Source organism: Saccopteryx bilineata, chromosome 6, assembly GCF_036850765.1.
Source record: "Saccopteryx bilineata isolate mSacBil1 chromosome 6, mSacBil1_pri_phased_curated, whole genome shotgun sequence".
Lineage (NCBI taxonomy): Eukaryota > Metazoa > Chordata > Mammalia > Chiroptera > Emballonuridae > Saccopteryx > Saccopteryx bilineata.
Window position 1 is genome coordinate 200,596,472 of NC_089495.1, and position 19,233 is coordinate 200,615,704.

General features: G+C 45.4%; 1 protein-coding gene across 2 annotated transcripts in view; it reads right to left on the reverse strand.

Moving 5' to 3' along the window:
• CTNNBL1 (catenin beta like 1) overlaps positions 1-19,233 on the reverse strand; it is a 160,183-nt gene that overhangs the window by 118,237 nt on the left and 22,713 nt on the right. For both annotated transcript variants that reach the window (XM_066236851.1, XM_066236850.1), the window contains exons 2-3: positions 12,955-13,143; positions 7,158-7,264 (exon numbers count right to left, since the gene is read on the reverse strand). In XM_066236851.1, coding sequence (XP_066092948.1) covers positions 7,158-7,264; positions 12,955-13,143 — 296 coding nt within the window. The remainder of the gene's footprint in view (positions 1-7,157; positions 7,265-12,954; positions 13,144-19,233) is intronic.

Consider the following 19,233-nt stretch of genomic DNA (forward strand, 5'->3'; position numbering starts at 1 on the left):
GCATTGCAAGAACTCCATGGTTTTAGTCAGCTGTGGCCATAATACCAACCAGACCATGAGCTACAGAGACCACGCATTCACTCATCTCTGGACACCAGTGGGCATCCTCCCTGGTCCACGGCTCGGGAGATGCCCGCCAAACGGGAGCCGAGGAAATGAGCTGCCACAAAGGCTGCTGTGGTCTCAGGCTGCTGAAAAGAAGGCAATACAGAGTTGCCACGTTGATTCGATGACCCTCAGTGCTGTGACATTTGTTAGGGAAACCATACTTTTGGAAGGGATACAGAAACTAATGAGAGGAAGCAGTCAAGATTATAGGAGTCTAGATATCCTCTCATAGAGTTTGTTCAAATTCTTTTTCATTCTGAGTTGAAATATTAGGAGTCAGAACTGCCAAATGATGAAAAGGTTCCTCTGAAAAGTTAGATACTTGTCACTGGGCGTAATTAATAAAGGCCGGTGTAATTAAAAATCAAGAATTAGAAGGGAGACTGGCCTGTACCTTTCAGTCCCTTCCAAGTTTGACATTCTTCTAAATCTGTAGACTCAGCCCAATGTTTTTAAGTTTAGAAAGTCAGAAAATTATTTTAAAAAAAGAAAAGAAAGAAAGAAACAGGCAGAAACTCAACTGTGAACAAGAAATCATCATAAAAATACCACTGGGGTCCAGTGTTACATGAGTAAACGATACAATGGAAAGTGCCTGGACTTGGGAATGAGACAGACCTGGGTCACACCCCAGCCACACTATGGCCTGGCTGTGTAACCACGGGCAGTATGTCAACAAGTATTTACTGTGCACATACTAGGTGCCAGTCACTGTGCTAGGACCAAGGATGTAACAGATAACAAAAGAACCCCAGGTGCTGTCCTCATGGAGCCCCTAACCTAGCACAAATACAAACAATCGTTACATACAATTAATTGTAAGGGCCTAGTGTTGTCCGAGATGTCACTGGAATACAGATCAGAGGACCCCAACCTGGTCAAGGGAGACAGAAAATAACAACCAACCTAATTCTACACCTCAGCTTCTTAATTTTCCTAGTTGACTTACAGTGATGATGCAAAGAGTTAACAAATATGAAGTGCCTAACAACAGCTGGCACATAATAGGTGCTCAACAAATCTAGGTGCCCTCAAGCTTGAAAGGCTATAACAAAAAACATTTTCGTCTCTTTTTGTCAACAAAGTACGAGTCTACTCATTTAAAGCGCACACTACAACCTTTGTAGAGGGCTGTCGAGGGAGGAGGCACACTGTCAGGATGACTCATAGCTAAGGGAATGGGTCAGATTAGAAGCCAATGGGAAAGAAATGGAGCAACCTATTAAAACGGTAACCCAGGCTGAGAGGTGCCATCGATTCCGTCTGGTGTGACGGGGAACAGTCTGCTAGCATGCACATGCGCATTTCTTCACGCCATCGATTCCGTCTGGTGTGACGGGGAATAATCTGCTAGCCTGGGCATGTGCGTTTCTTCAGACCAGCAGGGTGTTCTCCTTTAAACACAAGGGTGAATATTAGCGAATGACCAGCAAAGTTCAAACATCTCAGGAAAGCAAGAGAAACTGATGAGTCCTCTTGCAAACACAAAACCAATGGTCAGGGCAAAGAGAACATGATGCTTCCTCCACTCAAACTAAATAAGCAGTACTCAAAGCGTGGTGCCTGGGGCCCTGGCTGGATGGCTCAGTGGTAGAGTGTCGGCCTGGCGTGCGGGGGACCCGGGTTCGATTCCCGGCCAGGGCACATAGGAGAAGCGCCCATTTGCTTCTCCACCCCCCCTTCTTCCTCTCTGTCTCTCTCTTCCCCTCCCGCAGCCAAGGCTCCATTGGAGCAAAGATGGCCCGGGCGCTGGGGATGGCTCCTTGGCCTCTGCCCCAGGCGCTAGAGTGGCTCTGGTCGCGGCAGAGCGACGCCCCCTGGTGGGCAGAGCGTGGCCCCTGGTGGGCATGCCGGGTGGATCCCGGTCGGGCACATGCGGGAGTCTGTCTGACTGTCTCTCCCGGTTTCCAGCTTCAGAAAAATACATACATAAATAAATAAATAAATAAATAAATAAATAAATAAATAAATAAATAAATAAAGCGTGGTGCCTGGGACCCCAGGATGTGGGCAGGAGGTAGGCTGCAGATCATTTTAGGGGTCTACAAGTTCAAAGCTATTTTCATAATAATTCCAAAGTATTACAAACATGCCTTTGTTTTACTGAGCTTCATTTCATTGCATAAATGAAAGGTTTAAGGCCCTGGCCAGTTGGTTTAGTGATAGAACGCCGGCCTGGCGTGTGGATGTCCTGGGTTCAATTCCCAGTCAGGGCACACAGGAGAAGCGACCATGGGCTTTTCCACTGCTTCCCCTCTTGCTTCTCTCTCTCTCTCTCTCTCTCTTTCTCTCTCCCTCCCTCCCTCCTGCAGCCATGGTTCAACTGGAGTGAGTTGGCCCCAGGAAGAGGATGGCTCCATGGCCTCACCTCAGGTGCTAAAATAGCTCGGTTGCAGAGCAATAGAGCAATGACCCAGATGGTCAGAGCATCGTCCCCTAGTGGGCTTGCTGGGTGGATCCTGGTCTGGATACATGAGAGAGAGAGACAGTCTCTGCCTCCTCTCCTCTCACTAAATAAAGGAAAAAATAAAAAATAAAGGTTTATGGCAGGGGTAGTCAACCTTTTTATACCTACCGCCCACTTTTGTATCTCTATAAGTAGTAAAATTTTCTAACCGCCCACTGGTTCCACAGAAATGGCGATTTATAAACTAGGGAAGTAACTTTACTTTATAAAATTTATAAAGCAGAGTTACAGCAAGCTAAAGCATATAATAATAATTACTTACCAAGTACTTTATGTCGGATTTTCGCTAAGTTTGGCAGAATAAATCTTTATAAAACAACTTACTATAGTTAAATCTATCTTTTCATTTATACTTTGGTTGCTCTGCTACTGCCCACCATGAAAGCTGGAATGCCCACTAGTGGGCGGTAGGAACCAGGTTGACTCCCACTGGTTTATGGTAACCCTGCGTCGAGCAAGTCAATCAACACTATTTTTCCAATAGCATTTGCTCACTCTGTGTCTCTATGTCATATTTTGGAATTTCTCGCAATACTTCAAACTTTTAAAATTATTATTATATATGACATGGTAATCTCTGATGTTACGAGGGCATGACCTTCCACCAGCAAAATGACCATAACTCACTAAAGGCTCAGATGCTGGTCAGCATTTTTTAGCAATAAAGCACTTTTAAATTAAGGTATATACATTGTTTTGGGATTTTTTTAGACATAATGCCACTACACACTGAACAGACTATAGTACAGTGTGAATATAACTTCTGTAAGTGCTGGGACACCGAAATACTCGTGTGACTCACTTTCCTGCGACAGTCACGTTAGTGTAGTGGCCGGAACCAACCCTGTGACGGCTCTGAGGTCCGCCTGAATGACCGTGTTCACTCTCATTCTCTCAGCAGTGAACACTGGAGCGTCCCTCCGAGCTACACACATGTGATGACATCACTTCCCTGATGGCTAACACAATGTATGCTTATGCAGTCTAGAATTTCCTAAGATAAGCACTTTAATTTGTACTCATAATTTAAGAGTGCAAAGGGGTCCTGAGATTGGAAAGTTTGAGAACAGCTCTGGCAGGATAGCTCAGTTGGTTAGAACACTGTCCCGATGCACAGAGGTTGCTGGTTTGATCCCCAGGCACGTACAGGGACAGATCAATGTTCTGGTCTCTCAACTTCTCTCTCTTTCTCCCTTCCTCTCTTAAAATATCAATAAATTAAAAAAAAAAAATTTTAAGTTTGAGAATCTTGCCTGGCCAGGTGGCAGCACAGCGGATAAAGCATTGGCCTGGGACGCTAAGGAGTCAGGTTCGAAAACCCCAAGATCACCAGCTTCTGCATGGGTTCATCAGGCTTGAGCATGGGCTCACCAGCTTGAACACAGGGTCATCGGCCTGAGTGTGGGATCATAGACATGACCCCATGGTCACTGGCTTGAAGCCCAAGGTCGCTGGCTTGAGCAAGGGGTCACTGGCTTGGCTGGAGGCCCCTCCCCCTAGTCAAGGCACTTATGGAAAGTGATCAATGAATAGTTGAGGTGTCGATGCTTCTCGTCTCTCTCCCTTCCTGTCTGTCCCTGTCTATTTCTCTCTCTCACTAAAAACAAAACAAAGAAAAAAAAACCAAGTATGTTTGAGAACCTCTAAACTAAATTCTGCCCCCCCAAACACCCTCTACTCAATGTGTTGTCAAGGAGAAAGATTACACAGTGCAAAGTAAAGGTTGCATAAGGAGAACTGTCAATTGAATCTGAAACGCAGCCAAATGAGAGGCATTTTTTGGATATGCAATCAAAATGACAATTGCATATATGGGAAAATAAATTTGAATGTTTCTGATCTCAACCGGAAAGTTTCATTCAAATATGCTCTAGCAATTTTCATCTTAACTGCACCTTGCTGGTCTAGAGAATTACAAAAGACATCGCACCTGTAAGAATTCAAACACTCAAGGTTAAAACACAATGTGGTTGCCTAACCACCTCTGGACATGAAAAAAAAAAACATTCTTTATGCATAACCTTAATTTTAAAATGTTCAGATTTAAAAACTAAAATAGCATATACATTTTGTCTGAATAGAAAACACTGTTGATTTTTAAAAATAAAATAACATTTTCTTAAAACCAGTTTCTGAATTGCAACCCCAGAGCATCTGTGGTACCCAGGATGAGGTACACAACCCACAGAAACTCAACTGGCAGGCGCAGAAATACCCCGTGGGCAGAGGCAGTGCTGCCGCTCCAAGAAGTAAACTGGATTTCTTAAATTTCCAGGGATATCAACCCAGGGCACAGCTTCCTCATAATGTATCCTCAGATTCTGAGCAATCAGAAGGTAATAAAGATGGCGTCGCGTTTACTGAGCACCTATATATAGTATGGCAGGTACTGTGTTAGGTACTATACACAGAGAAAGACAAAACGCAGTCTGCCTCCTCCACAGGCAGAGTCTGATGCAGGAAGGCCACTGAGTAAAACAAATGGCAAAGACGGTCAAGATTGATCACATTCGCTGTGGCAAGAAGATGGGGAAAGAGACGGGCTGGCGGGAGAAGACCCTTCAACCAGGGAATTCGACGGAGGTATGCGAAGGCGCAATGCAGCATTGTTCGTAAAAGCCAGTATTTAAAATAACCAAATGTCTGCAACAGAAAAATAATAAATAAATCATGGCATCTACAAACCACAAGATACTGTAAGCAGTCACAAAAAACAGAGTAAATATGCATATACGAACATGAAAAGATCTCTTTTATGTGACCAAGAAACATCAAGGTGCAAAATATGCACAGCAGAATTTAGGCAGGAAAACAGTATCTGCATACTTACATATACATGCGAATAAGTGCACAGAAAGTCATCTACGAGGACACTTACCAGGGCTATCTCTAGGAAGGGGCAGGAAATGGAAAGGGGACCAGTGCTGTGAAGGAGAGCCTTCATTTCTTTACCTAGGCACGCTGCTATTTTTCACGATGACAATCTACCCGTGGGTCACTGGTGTACTCTCACACACACACACACACACACACACACACTGTGGAGTGACAAGCGCAGCGCTCGGGGTGGGCAAGGCCAGCGCAGGCTGACGGTGTGCTGCTGGGAAAGCCGAGCTGCGATCTGGCTACTCTCACTGTCAAAGGGGGCGGTGGTCCTCAATGCACAGCCAGGGTCTCCTCTCTCTGCCCTCCCCACGCAGAGTACAGAGAGGACACAGCAGACCACGTTAGCCTTACCGGGTTGTCATGAGGACTTGCTGACCTCTAACACGTCTGGGCCTTTGTCCACGCTAGTCCAGTGCCTGGCATGCCTTTCTATGGTCTTTTCTGCCTATTAAAATCTAAACCATTCTACGAGGCCCCGCTCAGACACCACCTGTTCGACGAAGCCCTTGACAGCCCCAGTTTGGTAGTCACTGCTCCTTCCTCTGTGCTTCCACAGGACTCTAATTCTTTTACAGTGTATCTCCTTCTACCTGCCTTAACAGCTAGGGTGCCTAATAACATATCAACCTGAGTACAGACACTATACCATTCAATCTTTAGTTGCCTAAAGGCCTTGGACATAGGAGATTCATTATAAGTGTATGTCCTGGGAGGGAGAGGAACAGGGAGAGAGAAATTTAGAACATTAAAATCTGCATAAATGTGAAAATGCCTTTAGTTAGGATCCGAGACCGAGGGAAAGCTGCCAGGCCCCTCAGCGCGGGACTTCCCAGAGCATGAGGAGCACGCAGGATGGCCTCAGTTCATCCACAGGCACGGAATGCCAGGGAGTGATCCAAACACTTGCAGTTCTTATCATTTAATCTTCTCAGCTCTGTAAAGGGGGTGCTATTTCTTTATACAGATGGGACACCTGAGGCTAAAAAAGGAGAAGTGACTTATTCAAGGTCATGGGGGAGCCACACCCCTATCTGTCTAACCCCCAAACCGCTGACATTTTTGCAACAATCAAGTTATCACTAACAGCAGCCAAAGCCAGTTTTCTTTGGGCCTCGAGAACAATAACGCAGAAGAGAATGAAGATGACAGGCCTGATCTTTAGAAGGGCCCGGCCTTAGGCTGGCACCTGGGCGCTTGGCTTTTGAACAGCCCCTATGTGATACGGTTGCTCTGCCCACCTTTCCTCTCGAGAGTCCGGAGCTCTGCTAGTTGTTGCTGGCAGAGAACGGCTCCACGACTTGCCCTCATTCAATACCCCAGACTCAGAATCTCACAGACTTGTCGGGACAGACACCGTACGTGTGTTGATGGATTTCACTGCTGGAGAAAGGAGTGTGTCAGCCTGACCCCACACAGTGCGAGGGAGGAAGCACAGCAAGTCTTACGTAAATTCCTCCCAGCTCTGCTGGAGGTATCGTTTCCCGGCCAGATCCACTTATACACCCTCAGTACCACCAACTCTGAGTCCTGCAAGCCCTTCCAGTGGTTTCCTAAACGTGCGGGTCATCCTGGGACCCCCTAACCCAAATCACAAAAACCAAAGCAGACAAAACAAACAAGAAACAAACAAGCAAATGAACAAATAGCAAACAAAACACCCCAAAGGCGAAAGAGTAGCAGCAAAATAGAGCCTTACTTCTCTGGGTTGTCTGGAAACTTGATCCGCAACTCCTGGTTTTTGTACGATCTTTTTTCGAAGGTCAGGATCATCTTCTTGACTGAGCTTTCATCCAGCGGTTCCTCCTGGGACACAGGGGCAAATGCAACAGCTCTCACTCACCAGGCGCCACCTCTTCCCATGGTGCTCACAGGCTCCTCTGCCACTGCCCTGTCCGGGCTCAATGCAGGACGCACGGCACGTTTGTCTCCCCCACCAGAATGAGGGCTGCGGGTCTACTCACGGGCTCCTTTGTGTCACTCGGCGGCTCAGACCTAGCACAGGAGCTCAGTTTAAGGGACAACTATTTCTGGAGCATACTGAATGGCATTAAGTAAGCAACAATGTGTCCTTCTCCTTTGTTGTACAAGTAAGATAACTACCACTGGGTGGTTTAGAAGAACTTGTTCAGTAAGTGACAGGGGCCCTCAAGCTGTTCCCCATATATGGGGTCAGCAAACTATGGTCCAGTGGTCTAATGCAACTCTCCACCCATTTTTGTACAAATCATAAGAATGGCTGCCTGACCAGGCGGTGGCGCAGTGGGTAGAGCGTCGGACTGGGATGCGGAAGGACCCGGGTTCGAGACCTCGAGGTCTCCAGCTTGAGCGTGGGCTTGTCTGGTTTGAGCAAAGCTCACCAGCTTGGACCCAAGGTCGCTGGCTCAAGCAATGGGTTGCTCGGTCTGCTGAAGGCCCACGGTCAAGGCACATATGAGAAAGCAGTCAATGAACAACTAAGGTGTCGCAACGAAAAAACTAATAATTGATGTTTCTCATCTCTTCGTTTCTGTCTGTCTGTCCCTATCTATCCCTTTCTCTGACTCTCTCTCTGTCTCTGTAAAATAAAAAAAAATAAAAAAAAAAAAAAAGAATGGCTGTTAGCCTGACCTGTGGTGGTGCAGTGGATAAAGCATTGACCTGGAATGCTGAGGTCGCCGGTTCGAATCCCCAGGCTTGCCCGGTCAAGGCACATATGAGAAGCAACTACTACGAGTTGATGCTTCTTGATCCTCCCCCTTCTCTCTCTCTCTCTCCCTCTCCCCCTTCTCTCTCTTAAAAAAAAATAAAAAATAAAATAAAATCTTTAAAAAAAGAAAGAAAGAATGGCTCTTAATTAGCAACAGCCACTGTTTAGATTTCTTACGTATTAGGTGTGGGTCCTTCCTAACTGCTGAGAAGGGAAGCAGCAGGGTCTTGGGGTCTTGGATTCCACATAAAACATCCTCGAGGAACCTCAGAGGAAACATCTAAAATCCAGCAGACCACACAGATTTCTCTTACGTCATACACTAGAATAAGACCTACAAAGGTAAGTCAAGTAAGAGTTTTGAAAACAGCACCATTTTCCCCAAGAAAATCTACACTAAAATTTCCGAAACGTTTTCTCCTCGGTTTATTTTCCAGTTTAATGTAATGTGCTACAATCCACTCTGCTTAACACTCTCCCAACTGTTAGCTTCACAGCTCCGTGTCATCGACCATAACTCACACCTACCAGCAAGAAAGAAACTGCTATTAAGAGACCCTGAAATAGGGCCTTTTGAAAAGCACTGAATCATCCCATAACTTTGTAAGCACACTCAAAAATGTTATTATTTTGTTAAATTTTGATTCGTATATACTGTTTTAAGTAGAAGATATATATAAATTCGTTTTGGACATGACGCATTTCTTGGATTTTTTGTTTTTATTTTTGTATTTTTGTATTTTTCCGAAGCTGGAAATGGGGAGGCAGTCAGACAGACTCCCGCATGCGCCCAACCAGGATCCACCCGGCATGCCCACCAGGGGGTGATGCTCTGCCCATCTTGGGGTGTCGCTCTGTTGCATTCAGAGCCATTCTAGAGCCTGAGGCAGAGGCCATGAAGCCATTCTCAGTGCCCGGGCCATCTTTGCTCCAATGGAGCCTTGGCTGCGGGAGGGGAAGAGAGAGACAGAGAGGAAGGAGAGGGGGAGGGGTGGAGAAGCAGATGGGCGCTTCTCCTGTGTGCCTTGGCCGGGAATCGAACCCGGGACTCCTGCACGCCAGGCCGATGCTCTACCACTGAGCCAATTGGCCAGGGCTCATTTCTTGGATCTTTATCAATGAGCCCCCACCCCCTCCACCCCGCCCCCAGGGTCCACAGTTTAAAGAAAGTTCCTGACATGGCAAAACCGCAGTCAGGGCCTGGGCCCAGTCAGCACTCAGCCTTGGTTCACTGCTTACTGGCCACAATCCACAATGCAACACTACTTTGCTGCATATAATCCTCACTAAACCCAACTGTTTCTTCCTGGTAAGCCTTTCCTGAATTCATCCACTTGGCCTTTAGGATGAAATTCCAAATCCTTTACATGAGATACAGGGTAAGACAAAAATAGGTTTTCAGTGGTGAGTATGTGAAACAGTTTACTCTTGTGTTGTTACTTATTAATTATTGTATCATTTCCCATATGAACTGTAAGCCTACTTCTACCCCACCTATATGTAAGGAAGGCCTGGCATGATCTGGCCCAGATACTCTGTCCAACGCCAAAGCAAGGAAAACAGCCCTGGGGGTGGCCTATGTCTACTTGTTCTGGCAGACTCTGCGGGTATCCAGTGGAGATCTGAGGAAGGGGGCCAGGGCAGTGGGAGGGAGGGAGAGGGCGAGAGAGGGAGGGAGGGAGGGAGGGAGGGAGGAGAGAAGGGGGAGAGAAGGGGGAGAGAGAGGGAGGGGAGAAAGGGGAGAGGGGAGAGGGAGGAGGGATGGAGGAAATAATACCTGTATCTTCTAAAGTCATAGAGATGATCTAGAGATGAGGTACATAAAATTGGCTTATAAACTATATGACACTGTATTAATGTAAACTGGTATTCTTACTCTTAGTAATAGGCACGATGTGCCCAATGTATCACAGGATTTAACTAAAATAATCCAACCTTCTAGGAAAGAGTTAAATCGCTTTCAAGCAACCTCAATACCCACTGCTTTCTCTCCCTTGGCTAATATCTTGCCCACCCTGTAGATAAATATATATACTATTTATATTAATGTCAATGCAGCTCGCATAGGGTTCCCAAAGGCTCAGCCTCTGCAGGGCTGGCTGCCCTCCTTGAATTTCTCTCCAACACGGGGGAAACTGGTTATCAGTCTTAGTCATCGTCACAGCAGCGGCTCCGATAGCTCACCGTCAGGAACCAGAGGGAGATTTCAGAAAGACGAATGCTGGTGATGTAGCCCAAAAAGGACAATAATATTTTACAAGTTCACATGACTTTACCAGAGCAACCATCGCTTGCTTTTCATCAGACGGGACTTCAGTGGCAGTGAGAAAATAACTCCTGAACTGGTAGCTTTCCATGTGTCATTTTTACAAAGCGATCTCTTTGCCCTGTCCCTTAACAGAAGGGCTGGTCCCACATTACATTTCTGTCTCTCAGGCTAGAAACCACTTACCCATGACAGCTACTATCCTAATCCTCCAGTACTGGCACTGCCCTACACGGGAATTATACCTGCCGACTCACCCCTGCTGCAGGGCTGACTGACTGAGCAGAAGCTAGTGAGGAGGGAGGGAGGGAGGGACGGAGAGAGGGAGAGAGGGAGAGAGGGAGGGAGGGAGGGACGAAAGGAGAGACGGAGGGAGGGAAGAAATCAGGGAGCGGGCGCTACGCACACTGTCTGGGCAACAGCCTGTCAGGGCCGCTGCTCTCAGAGAGGAAATTTGGGAGTCTCCCACCACAGATTTCCAAAGTATCACCATCTTTTAGGGGCAGACCCTCAAATTAGCACTGATATAAATGCTAATGACAGAGTTATTGCTGTAACGCAGTCAAGACCTTTGCGAAATAAGAATCAATTTTCTTTTCCCTATTAAGAGTCACACTCCAGCTTCATTTTTTCTGAAATCCAAACTTAGCATCGTGTCTTTGAAAGAGCCAAAAAACAGCTGGCTCTTAAGAATCTATTTCCATAATTCATACTGAACAAAATGCCACAGTGAAATAACATACAAGTTAACACCCAGGATTTAAAAAGACACAGAGGTATGGTCATTTTCTTTTTAATCGCTGACATTTTACCGGTACTCTTCTCAGCCTCGTTCAGTTATTCATTCAATAAATATTTATCAAGGGTCTACCAGGAGCTGGGCATTAGCTCTGAGTGCCCCGAGCTGTGAACAAAACAGAGCCAGGCCCCACTTTCACAGGAGGCTGGGGAGGGGACCACTACAAGGAAAGTAAACAAACCAAAATTTCAGCTCGTGGTAAATGCTGTGAAGAGAACACACAGAAGGCACTGAGAAGAGGATGTGGGAATGACCTGCAGGACAGAGTCCTTGGACGAGGAAACGTGAGAACCAGTGGAGTCCTGAGTGACAACACACCGGCCAGGCCACAGGTGGCCCTTCATCGGGCCTGAAGAGCACGCCAGCAGAGGGACAGAAGCAGAGGCCCAGAGGCAGGGAGGAATGCAAAGGCCCTGAGGACCCTGGAGGAACAGCTACAGAAGGGCACCTCCCTGTCCCTAACCTGTATGTTTTCAGTGGCACCAAGACCTACCTAACTAACCCTTTAGCTCCCCTGTGAACTTCACTTTCGCTGCCTGGCTGACCCATTTCCACTTCCTGAAAAGCCCGTCTTCCACTTGTTCGATGAAATTCTACTGTCCTTTTAAAGACTATTAACTACATTGAAAAATGGCAGCACAGGCCTCATCAGGTGGTAGTGCAGTGGATAGAGCGTTGGACTGGGACGCAGAGGACCCAGGTTTGAAACCCTGAGGTCCTCAGCTTGAGTGCGGACTCATCTGGTTTGAGCAAAGCTCACCAGCTTGAGCCCAAGATTGCCGGCTTGAGTAAGAGGTCACTTGCTCTGCTGTAGCCCCCCAGTCAAGGCACATATGAGAAAGCAATCAATGAACAACTAAGGAACCGCAACAAAGAACTGATGCTTCTCATCTCTCTCCCTTCCTGTCTGTCTGTCCCTCTCTCTGTCTCTGTCACATACACACACACACAAAATGGCAGCACAGTCTATGTGTCCTCAGTATGCTTCAAAGCCTCCCTGCCCCTCCTTAGTTGATATCGACAGCCCCACTCTTCAGGGCTTGTGCCTTGATTAAAACACAAGATCCAGAATAATTTTTAAAACTATCTGTGATATTCTTTACACTCTGCAAAATGCTCTCCCAACTCCATTACTCTACATGACTTTCACGGCAACACTGTGAAATAGGTGTTCCTAACGCCATCTTACAGATTAAACAAGGGAGCCCAGAGAAGTATTTGACCCAAAATTACACTCTCCAGAGGTGGTGTCTAGGCCCACTCCCTAGCTCCCAACCCACTTGGGCACTGTACTACCTCCTTATCTACCCCTCTCCCTCCCCCCTTCTCCTCCTCCTCCCCTCTCCTCCCTACCTCCTCCCCCTTTTCTTCACCTCCTCCCCCTCCCCCTCCTCCCCCCCTCTTCCTCTCCTCTTATCCCTCCCCTCCCCTCCTCCCTCCTCTCCTCCCTCTCCCTCTCCTCCGCCCCCTCCCCCTCACCTCCTCCCTCTCCCTCCCCTCTGCCCCCTCCTCTTCACCTCCTCCCCCTCCCCTCCTCCTCTTCACCTCCTCCCTCCCCCCTCCTCCCCCTCCCCTCCTCCTCCCCCTCCCCTCCTCCTCTTCACCTCCCCCCTCCTCCCCCTCTCCCTCCCCCTCCTCTCCCTCCCTCTCCCCTCCTCCCTCTCCCCCTCCTCTTCACCTCCTCCCCTCCTCCTCCTCTCCCTCCCCCCTCCTCCCCCTCCCCTCCTCCTCCTCCTCCTCACCTCCTCCTCCTCCTCCTCGCCCTCCCTGTCGATGATCTGGAGCAGCCGTTTCTTGTCATCATCGGCTTCCTCCACCACCGTCAGCTCCTCCTCCCGATAGCGGCCTCGTTCTCGGGTCCCAGCTTGTTTCCGACGTGTTTTCTGCTCTTCCTCTTCATCATCGCGGGGACGTTTTGTGCCCCTGTTAGGCTAAGAACGAGAAAAAATAAACACAGGGCTTTAGAGTTGGAAAAGACGCAGAAGCCAATATTCTAAAAGCTTTCAGGAGTTCCTTGGCTGAAAAGTGCCATGGCATACAATTTCTCCCACAAAATGGATTAAAGGGCAAGTGGTTTCAAACACTCAATGATTCTAAAAATACACAACTAAAATTACCTATAAAGTAGCTGGCTTTTTTTTTTAACAGAATTTATTCAACATGCAAAGTTTTACCGCTTCACAAAAGTTCTTATGGGTACGGAAACCAGAGGGAACAGTCCCCACATTGAGATGGGGGCTCAGGGTTAGGCTCAATTTGTTACTCAAGGGGGAAAAAGGCAACTACCGTGTAGGTGACTTTAATACATATAATCCCCAACACCAGTCCCTTAGCACATAGCTTTAATGCATGCTTAAGAAGGATGTCACTCACAAGTAGTTCAAATAATAATAATATAAATGAAACTTGCAAGGGTCTACTGTGCTCCAAACTTTACAGGAGAGAACAGTAAGGCCCAGAGGTCAAGTATTACCCGAGGTCCCAAAACCAGCAGTAGCACCAAAACAGAACTGGCACTTCCTGACCCCTCAGCCCCGGGCTCTCTGTCTTTCAACGGCCCGAGGACTCCACTCAGCTCAGTTACTGCTGGTACAACTTCGGCACCTCACTTACCACTCTAAGCTTAGTTTCCTCATCGGCAAATTGAAAGAATAACCCTTTTCCCTGTGAACTGCAAAAGGGTACTTTTGTGTGTGTTTATTTTTCCAGCTTTACTGATATAATCAATATATAAGTTTAAGATGTACAACATGATGATTTGATTCCTGTACATACTGCAAGATGATTGCCACAATAATGTTGCGATTTACAAATTACTCTCTTAGCAACTTTCAAGAATACAGTACAGAAGAGTTAACTATAGTCATGCCCCAGACCTTATTCATCTCATCACCAGAAGTTTGTACTAAGAGGTGAAAACATTCTAAACTATAACAGTACTAAATAAATATAAAAATTTTTACCATGAGGTCATTCCCAGGACTCCGTCTTCCCCAACATAAAGCACCTGCATTAGGCTCCTCAAATTAACTTTTCTTTATCTGTTACAATAACCAATAGTATGCTAGGTGTGATGTGGTGAAGTATTTCCAAACAGGAAAAAGTGTCACTGCCATCTTGCTAAGTTGTTTGGTAATAACAGACAAGTTTCTATCACACTTGTTACACGTCTCGCTGGGACTCACAACCCACAGTGTCACTGAGCCCTACTACCCCACCGTCAGCTCCTCCTCCCGATAGCGGCCCCGTTCTCGGGTCCCAGCTTATAGCGCAAAGTATCCCCCCACTATATTCGTGTACCCTGCTGGTTCCACATACCAGGTGCTTCAATAAGTTGAAGCATATGACATTGCTTCCGAAACTGACATTAGACAATTTGGCTGGCGGGCTACCACCTGCTATTTTTCACTCTGTTCCTAGTCTGCCTGAGATAGATTATAAAATTCCATCTGATCACATCCTATTTCCATAAATACTGGTCTATCGTCATCATTACTGGTCTACACTTTTTTAAAAAGAAAGAAAACAACATGCCGGTAAACACGGACTATAAGAAAAATGAGGCGGTGCTTTTCACGTGAGAAGGGGAAGGAAGGGTAGTTTGATCTAAAAGAGAGGAGGCTCCAAACTAAATCTGTAGCTCCCAGCAGGTAAGGAACTTCAGCCCCTGGGAGCACTAATTCTTTCTGGCTCATAAAACGAGCCCTGCTGAGATTCTGATTAGCGTGAGCCTGCTGAGGCAGCCAAGGCAAAGCCTGAGCTCCGCGGTGTCTCCAGAAAGGAAATTTCTGCATTGTTGATCACTGAGGGCAGAGAGAAAAGGTAGTGGCCCACAATTAAAGGAAGAAAGCTAGAGACTGCCACGGTTAAGAAATGCAAGAGAAAGAACACTGGCCGAGTCTCTTGGGGACACATCATCCAATCCACTTCTTCCAAACAAACATTTCAGAGGTCGGGGAGAAGTTTCATTTTCACTTCTAATAATTTCCACTGAAACAGCACTTTGCCTCTGCAGAACTTAAAGCACCTATTTTTTTTAATTTTTTATTTATTCATTTTTAGAGAGGAGAGAGAGAGGGAGAGAGAGAAACAGAGAGAGAGAAGGGGGAAGGAGCAGGGAGCATCAACTCCCATATGTGCCTTGACCAGGCAAGCCCAGGGTTTCGAACCGGCGACCTCAGCATTTCCAGGTCGACGCTTTATCCACTGCACCACCGACCTCAGCATTTCCAGGTCGACGCTTTATCCACTGCACCACCACAGGTCAGGCCTAAAGCACCTATTTTAATCTTCACTACATCTCTGGGGAAGAGAAGTAGTTAACAGTTTTACTGTAAAAGCAGGGAGAAAGCATGCGCAATATCCTTCAAAACTCCTGCAAAGAGAACCTGGTACCTTCTGAAAGTTGAACCTGGTCTCTGGGAGTCTACTAATCTAACCGGCAGACTGCAGGGCCCTATCTGAGGCAGATCTGAGGGACTATAAGGTAAGAACACATACCTATAAATATAAGACATACATGACCTTGACCAAGTAAGGTAATATTTGTTAAACCATCCACTCAACAAATAATTCATTAAAGAATTCCAAGGTGTGCAGGGCCCTCCACAGTAACCGGCTGGCTCAGCAGCAGTCCCAGGCTTCTAATGGAAGGGCGGCGATTTCAGCTTTTGTCATCTGCGTAAACTAATGAATACAAGTCTGTGGCACATAAAAAAAAATGTGTTTTTTGCCGATCTGACAAAAACAATAGGTGTGATTTGGATTTATTCACACCAGATAGCTATTGTGTTGGCTGTTGTTTTGTTTATTTGTTTGTTTGACAATCGAACAGGAAAGAAGGCAGTGCCCCTGCCTAAGTAGTCAGGTATTGCATGTTTTAAACATTCTTGTGGCACACTGACTGAAAGTCACTGCATCAGGGTAATGTCTAGATGAGGACATGAAGAGGGCCAGGCCAGTATGGATTCTTGAGACAATTACAGCTTTGTTCATCTTTAGGAACAGTCTAAGCACAACACTCCCAAGAGGGCAACCTTGTTCTCCAACGATTTTTCCAACTCCTTTCCTCCGCAGACAGGGTGTTCAGCCTTAGCTCCTCTCATGACAGTTTGGGAGGAGAGCAGACGGTTAGGACGCTCAGATAGTACTCTTTACCTGAACATCCCCTCCCTCTCAAGCAGGTGGGAGGCTGTTCAAAGGCCCTGCCAATCAGCACCTGTCTCTCCCAAGACCAAATTTTAAGAATTTCTGTTCTCTTCTCAGTCCTCAGTGGTCCCTTTTTCAGATATGAACACTCCAAATAGAGAAGTTTCCAAAATTTGACCATTCTGAATAATAAAGATTAGGATTCATTACTTTAAGAAACGTCAACTATGTATAAGACACTGTGCGGGGGACTGCAGGCGTAAGTGTAAGGAAGATAAAAACACCGCTTTGCTTTCAAAGGGCTTAGCAGCCCAGGTCTGCACAATCAAAACAGAATGCCAACGACTGAGGCAATTTAAAATATTTTAGTGGCCACATTTTTAAAGTGAAAAATAAATAAAAGGTGAAGTTAATTTTAATAACAGGTCAGAGCACATAAAAGAATCAACCAATGACAGCATGCATGGGTAGAACAATGAATTGATGTTTCTCTCTCTCTCTCTCTTTATCTCTCTCCTTTCTTCTCTCTAAAAATCATTCAATAAATAACAAATTTCATATTTTACATTCTTTTTTCCCTATGAAGTCTTTGGGATTTGGTAGCTATATTTTACACTTCTGGTGTGTTTCCACACAGAGCCCATTTCGTGGACCCAACAACCACATGCTGCAAGTGGCTACCATGCTGGACAGCACTGGTCTGAGGGACCCCACGAGGGGCTCCTGACCTAATAAAGATGAAATGGAATTCTTCCCGCAACACTAAATGAAATAGGGAATCATGTAAAGCTGAAGTCTTGTTTGAGAAAAGTCCCCACTAAAAATTGAAGCCAACAATACCTTGACCCAGAAATAAAATTCTAGATTGTCCTTACCAATAATCACCGAGATTCACCAGTTACACAAAAGAAAGCAAGAATAAGTAAGTGGGAAGGGCTCAGAGCTGTCAAACTGATTTCACTACAAAAAAGCCAAAAGGCTTTGAATCCAGAAAGGGAATTAACACTCGCAGCCTGTCGGTGGTCAGGAGCTCAGGCCCAAGTTCTCCTTGCTTCTTACACAACCAATCCCCAAAGGATTAAGCCATTCTTAGCACTCACCTTTGGAGATTGATTTGTTTTGGTATCTAAAAGGTATATAGAATCCGTCAAGATGAAGGAATGACAAAAGAAACAGTTCTTAATAAAGTCATTGCTCTGCTTCTGCTGCCCACAGAACTAGAGAAAAAAATTATTAACTCTTAACTTCTGATGTACCAGACATCAGCCTTTAAGAATTGTTACGATCGCCTACATCCCCTGCCTTCCTCCCGATAGGTGGTGAGTGGTATAAATGCTCACTAAGCTTTGCGCCACCCAGCCCCACAGTCGGTAGCCTTTCTAGGATATACACCAAGGATCTCAAAGCTTACAGTAAGCTTCAAGATTATATATATAAGATGTCTTTACTTTCCAAAACTCTTGAAGCCCATTGTGTGTGATGGATGACTACACACACACACACACACACACACACACACACACACACAGGGGTAGGCAAAAGTAGGTTAACAGTTATTCGTAGGGAAAGTAATACAGGAATAAATAATACAAGAATAAACTCTGTGTTTTGCATATTCACAGTCGTAAATCTACTTTTGACCACCCTTGTATATGTGTATATCTCACCCATTCCCTGGAAATAAAAATCAAGACATCTTCATAAAATCTTTGAAAGAGTTAAAAAAAATTAAATAAGCAATCTGCCTACGATACTCCCTGCGTACCTAGACAATATCCAACCGAAGCTTTAGGTTTCATTTTTCCCTCTCTCCCTCTCTATTTTTTTTTTTTTAATTAAAAAGCAGTGAGAAGCAGTAGCTATAATGAGGGGCTCTGGGAACACGCAGTTATATTGGGCTCAAAGTAATGTACCATAGGAAGAGGCTACATCACCAGAACAAATCCTAAATTAAAACTCCACTATGAAACCTACTCTATTTCCTCTGAGCATGCAATCTATATTATCACATTTATGGTCTGTCTCGACCTCAATTAGACTTGGGGGGGGGAATAAAAGGGACTTCTATAATAAGCAATAATGGTATCATTATGATAAATTATGAAAACACACAGTGCAATTATTAGTGTAAAGAGCACATTTGTAGCAAGATATAACAGTGTAGATGTGTACTGTGGGGGAACAGCTAAATATAGCTCAATATCCAAGCTACCTGGCTAAGAAAGGGGGTAATTTTCATAAAACGTACCTTCACATTAATGGAAGAAAAATATGTTCAACTATTAAGGAAGTTGAAAAAGTCAAAGGAAATCTTGTATAACTTTGTAATAAACCAAATATTCTTTACTTAGAATCAAGAAACTAAGACAACTTTAGAATAGCCTTCCAACAGGGGGCATGAAGAGATATTTCCTAAATTTCAATCAGTGATAAAGACTCAGAAATTTGAGCTGGAAAATTATAATTTATCCCTCTTTTTACTGACATAGGAAAATCTGAGCCCAGTGCATTTAAGTCATTTGTCTGTGGTGGCCAATAATACAAGGCTTTTAATTCCCAATAGTGTTTCCCCTTCACCACACGAAGCCATTCCTAATCCATTCGCAATGGCGATATCTTGCATGAAGAATAAGTTTTGGAGTCAGATTTTCCCTAAATTCAAATCTGGTCCCTCGATTTAGCAGCCCTGGAAAGGACTTTACCCTCTCTTAATCTATAAACTAGAAACAATAACCACTTTCACACAGACATTTATGTATATTTGTATGTATTCACATTAAAGGGTAATGTTTCTAAAGTATGAGCACAGTGTGGTCCAAACAATACACTGTAGCTTCGCCATTCATAGGTTTTTAAAAGACTCTTTTTTACTG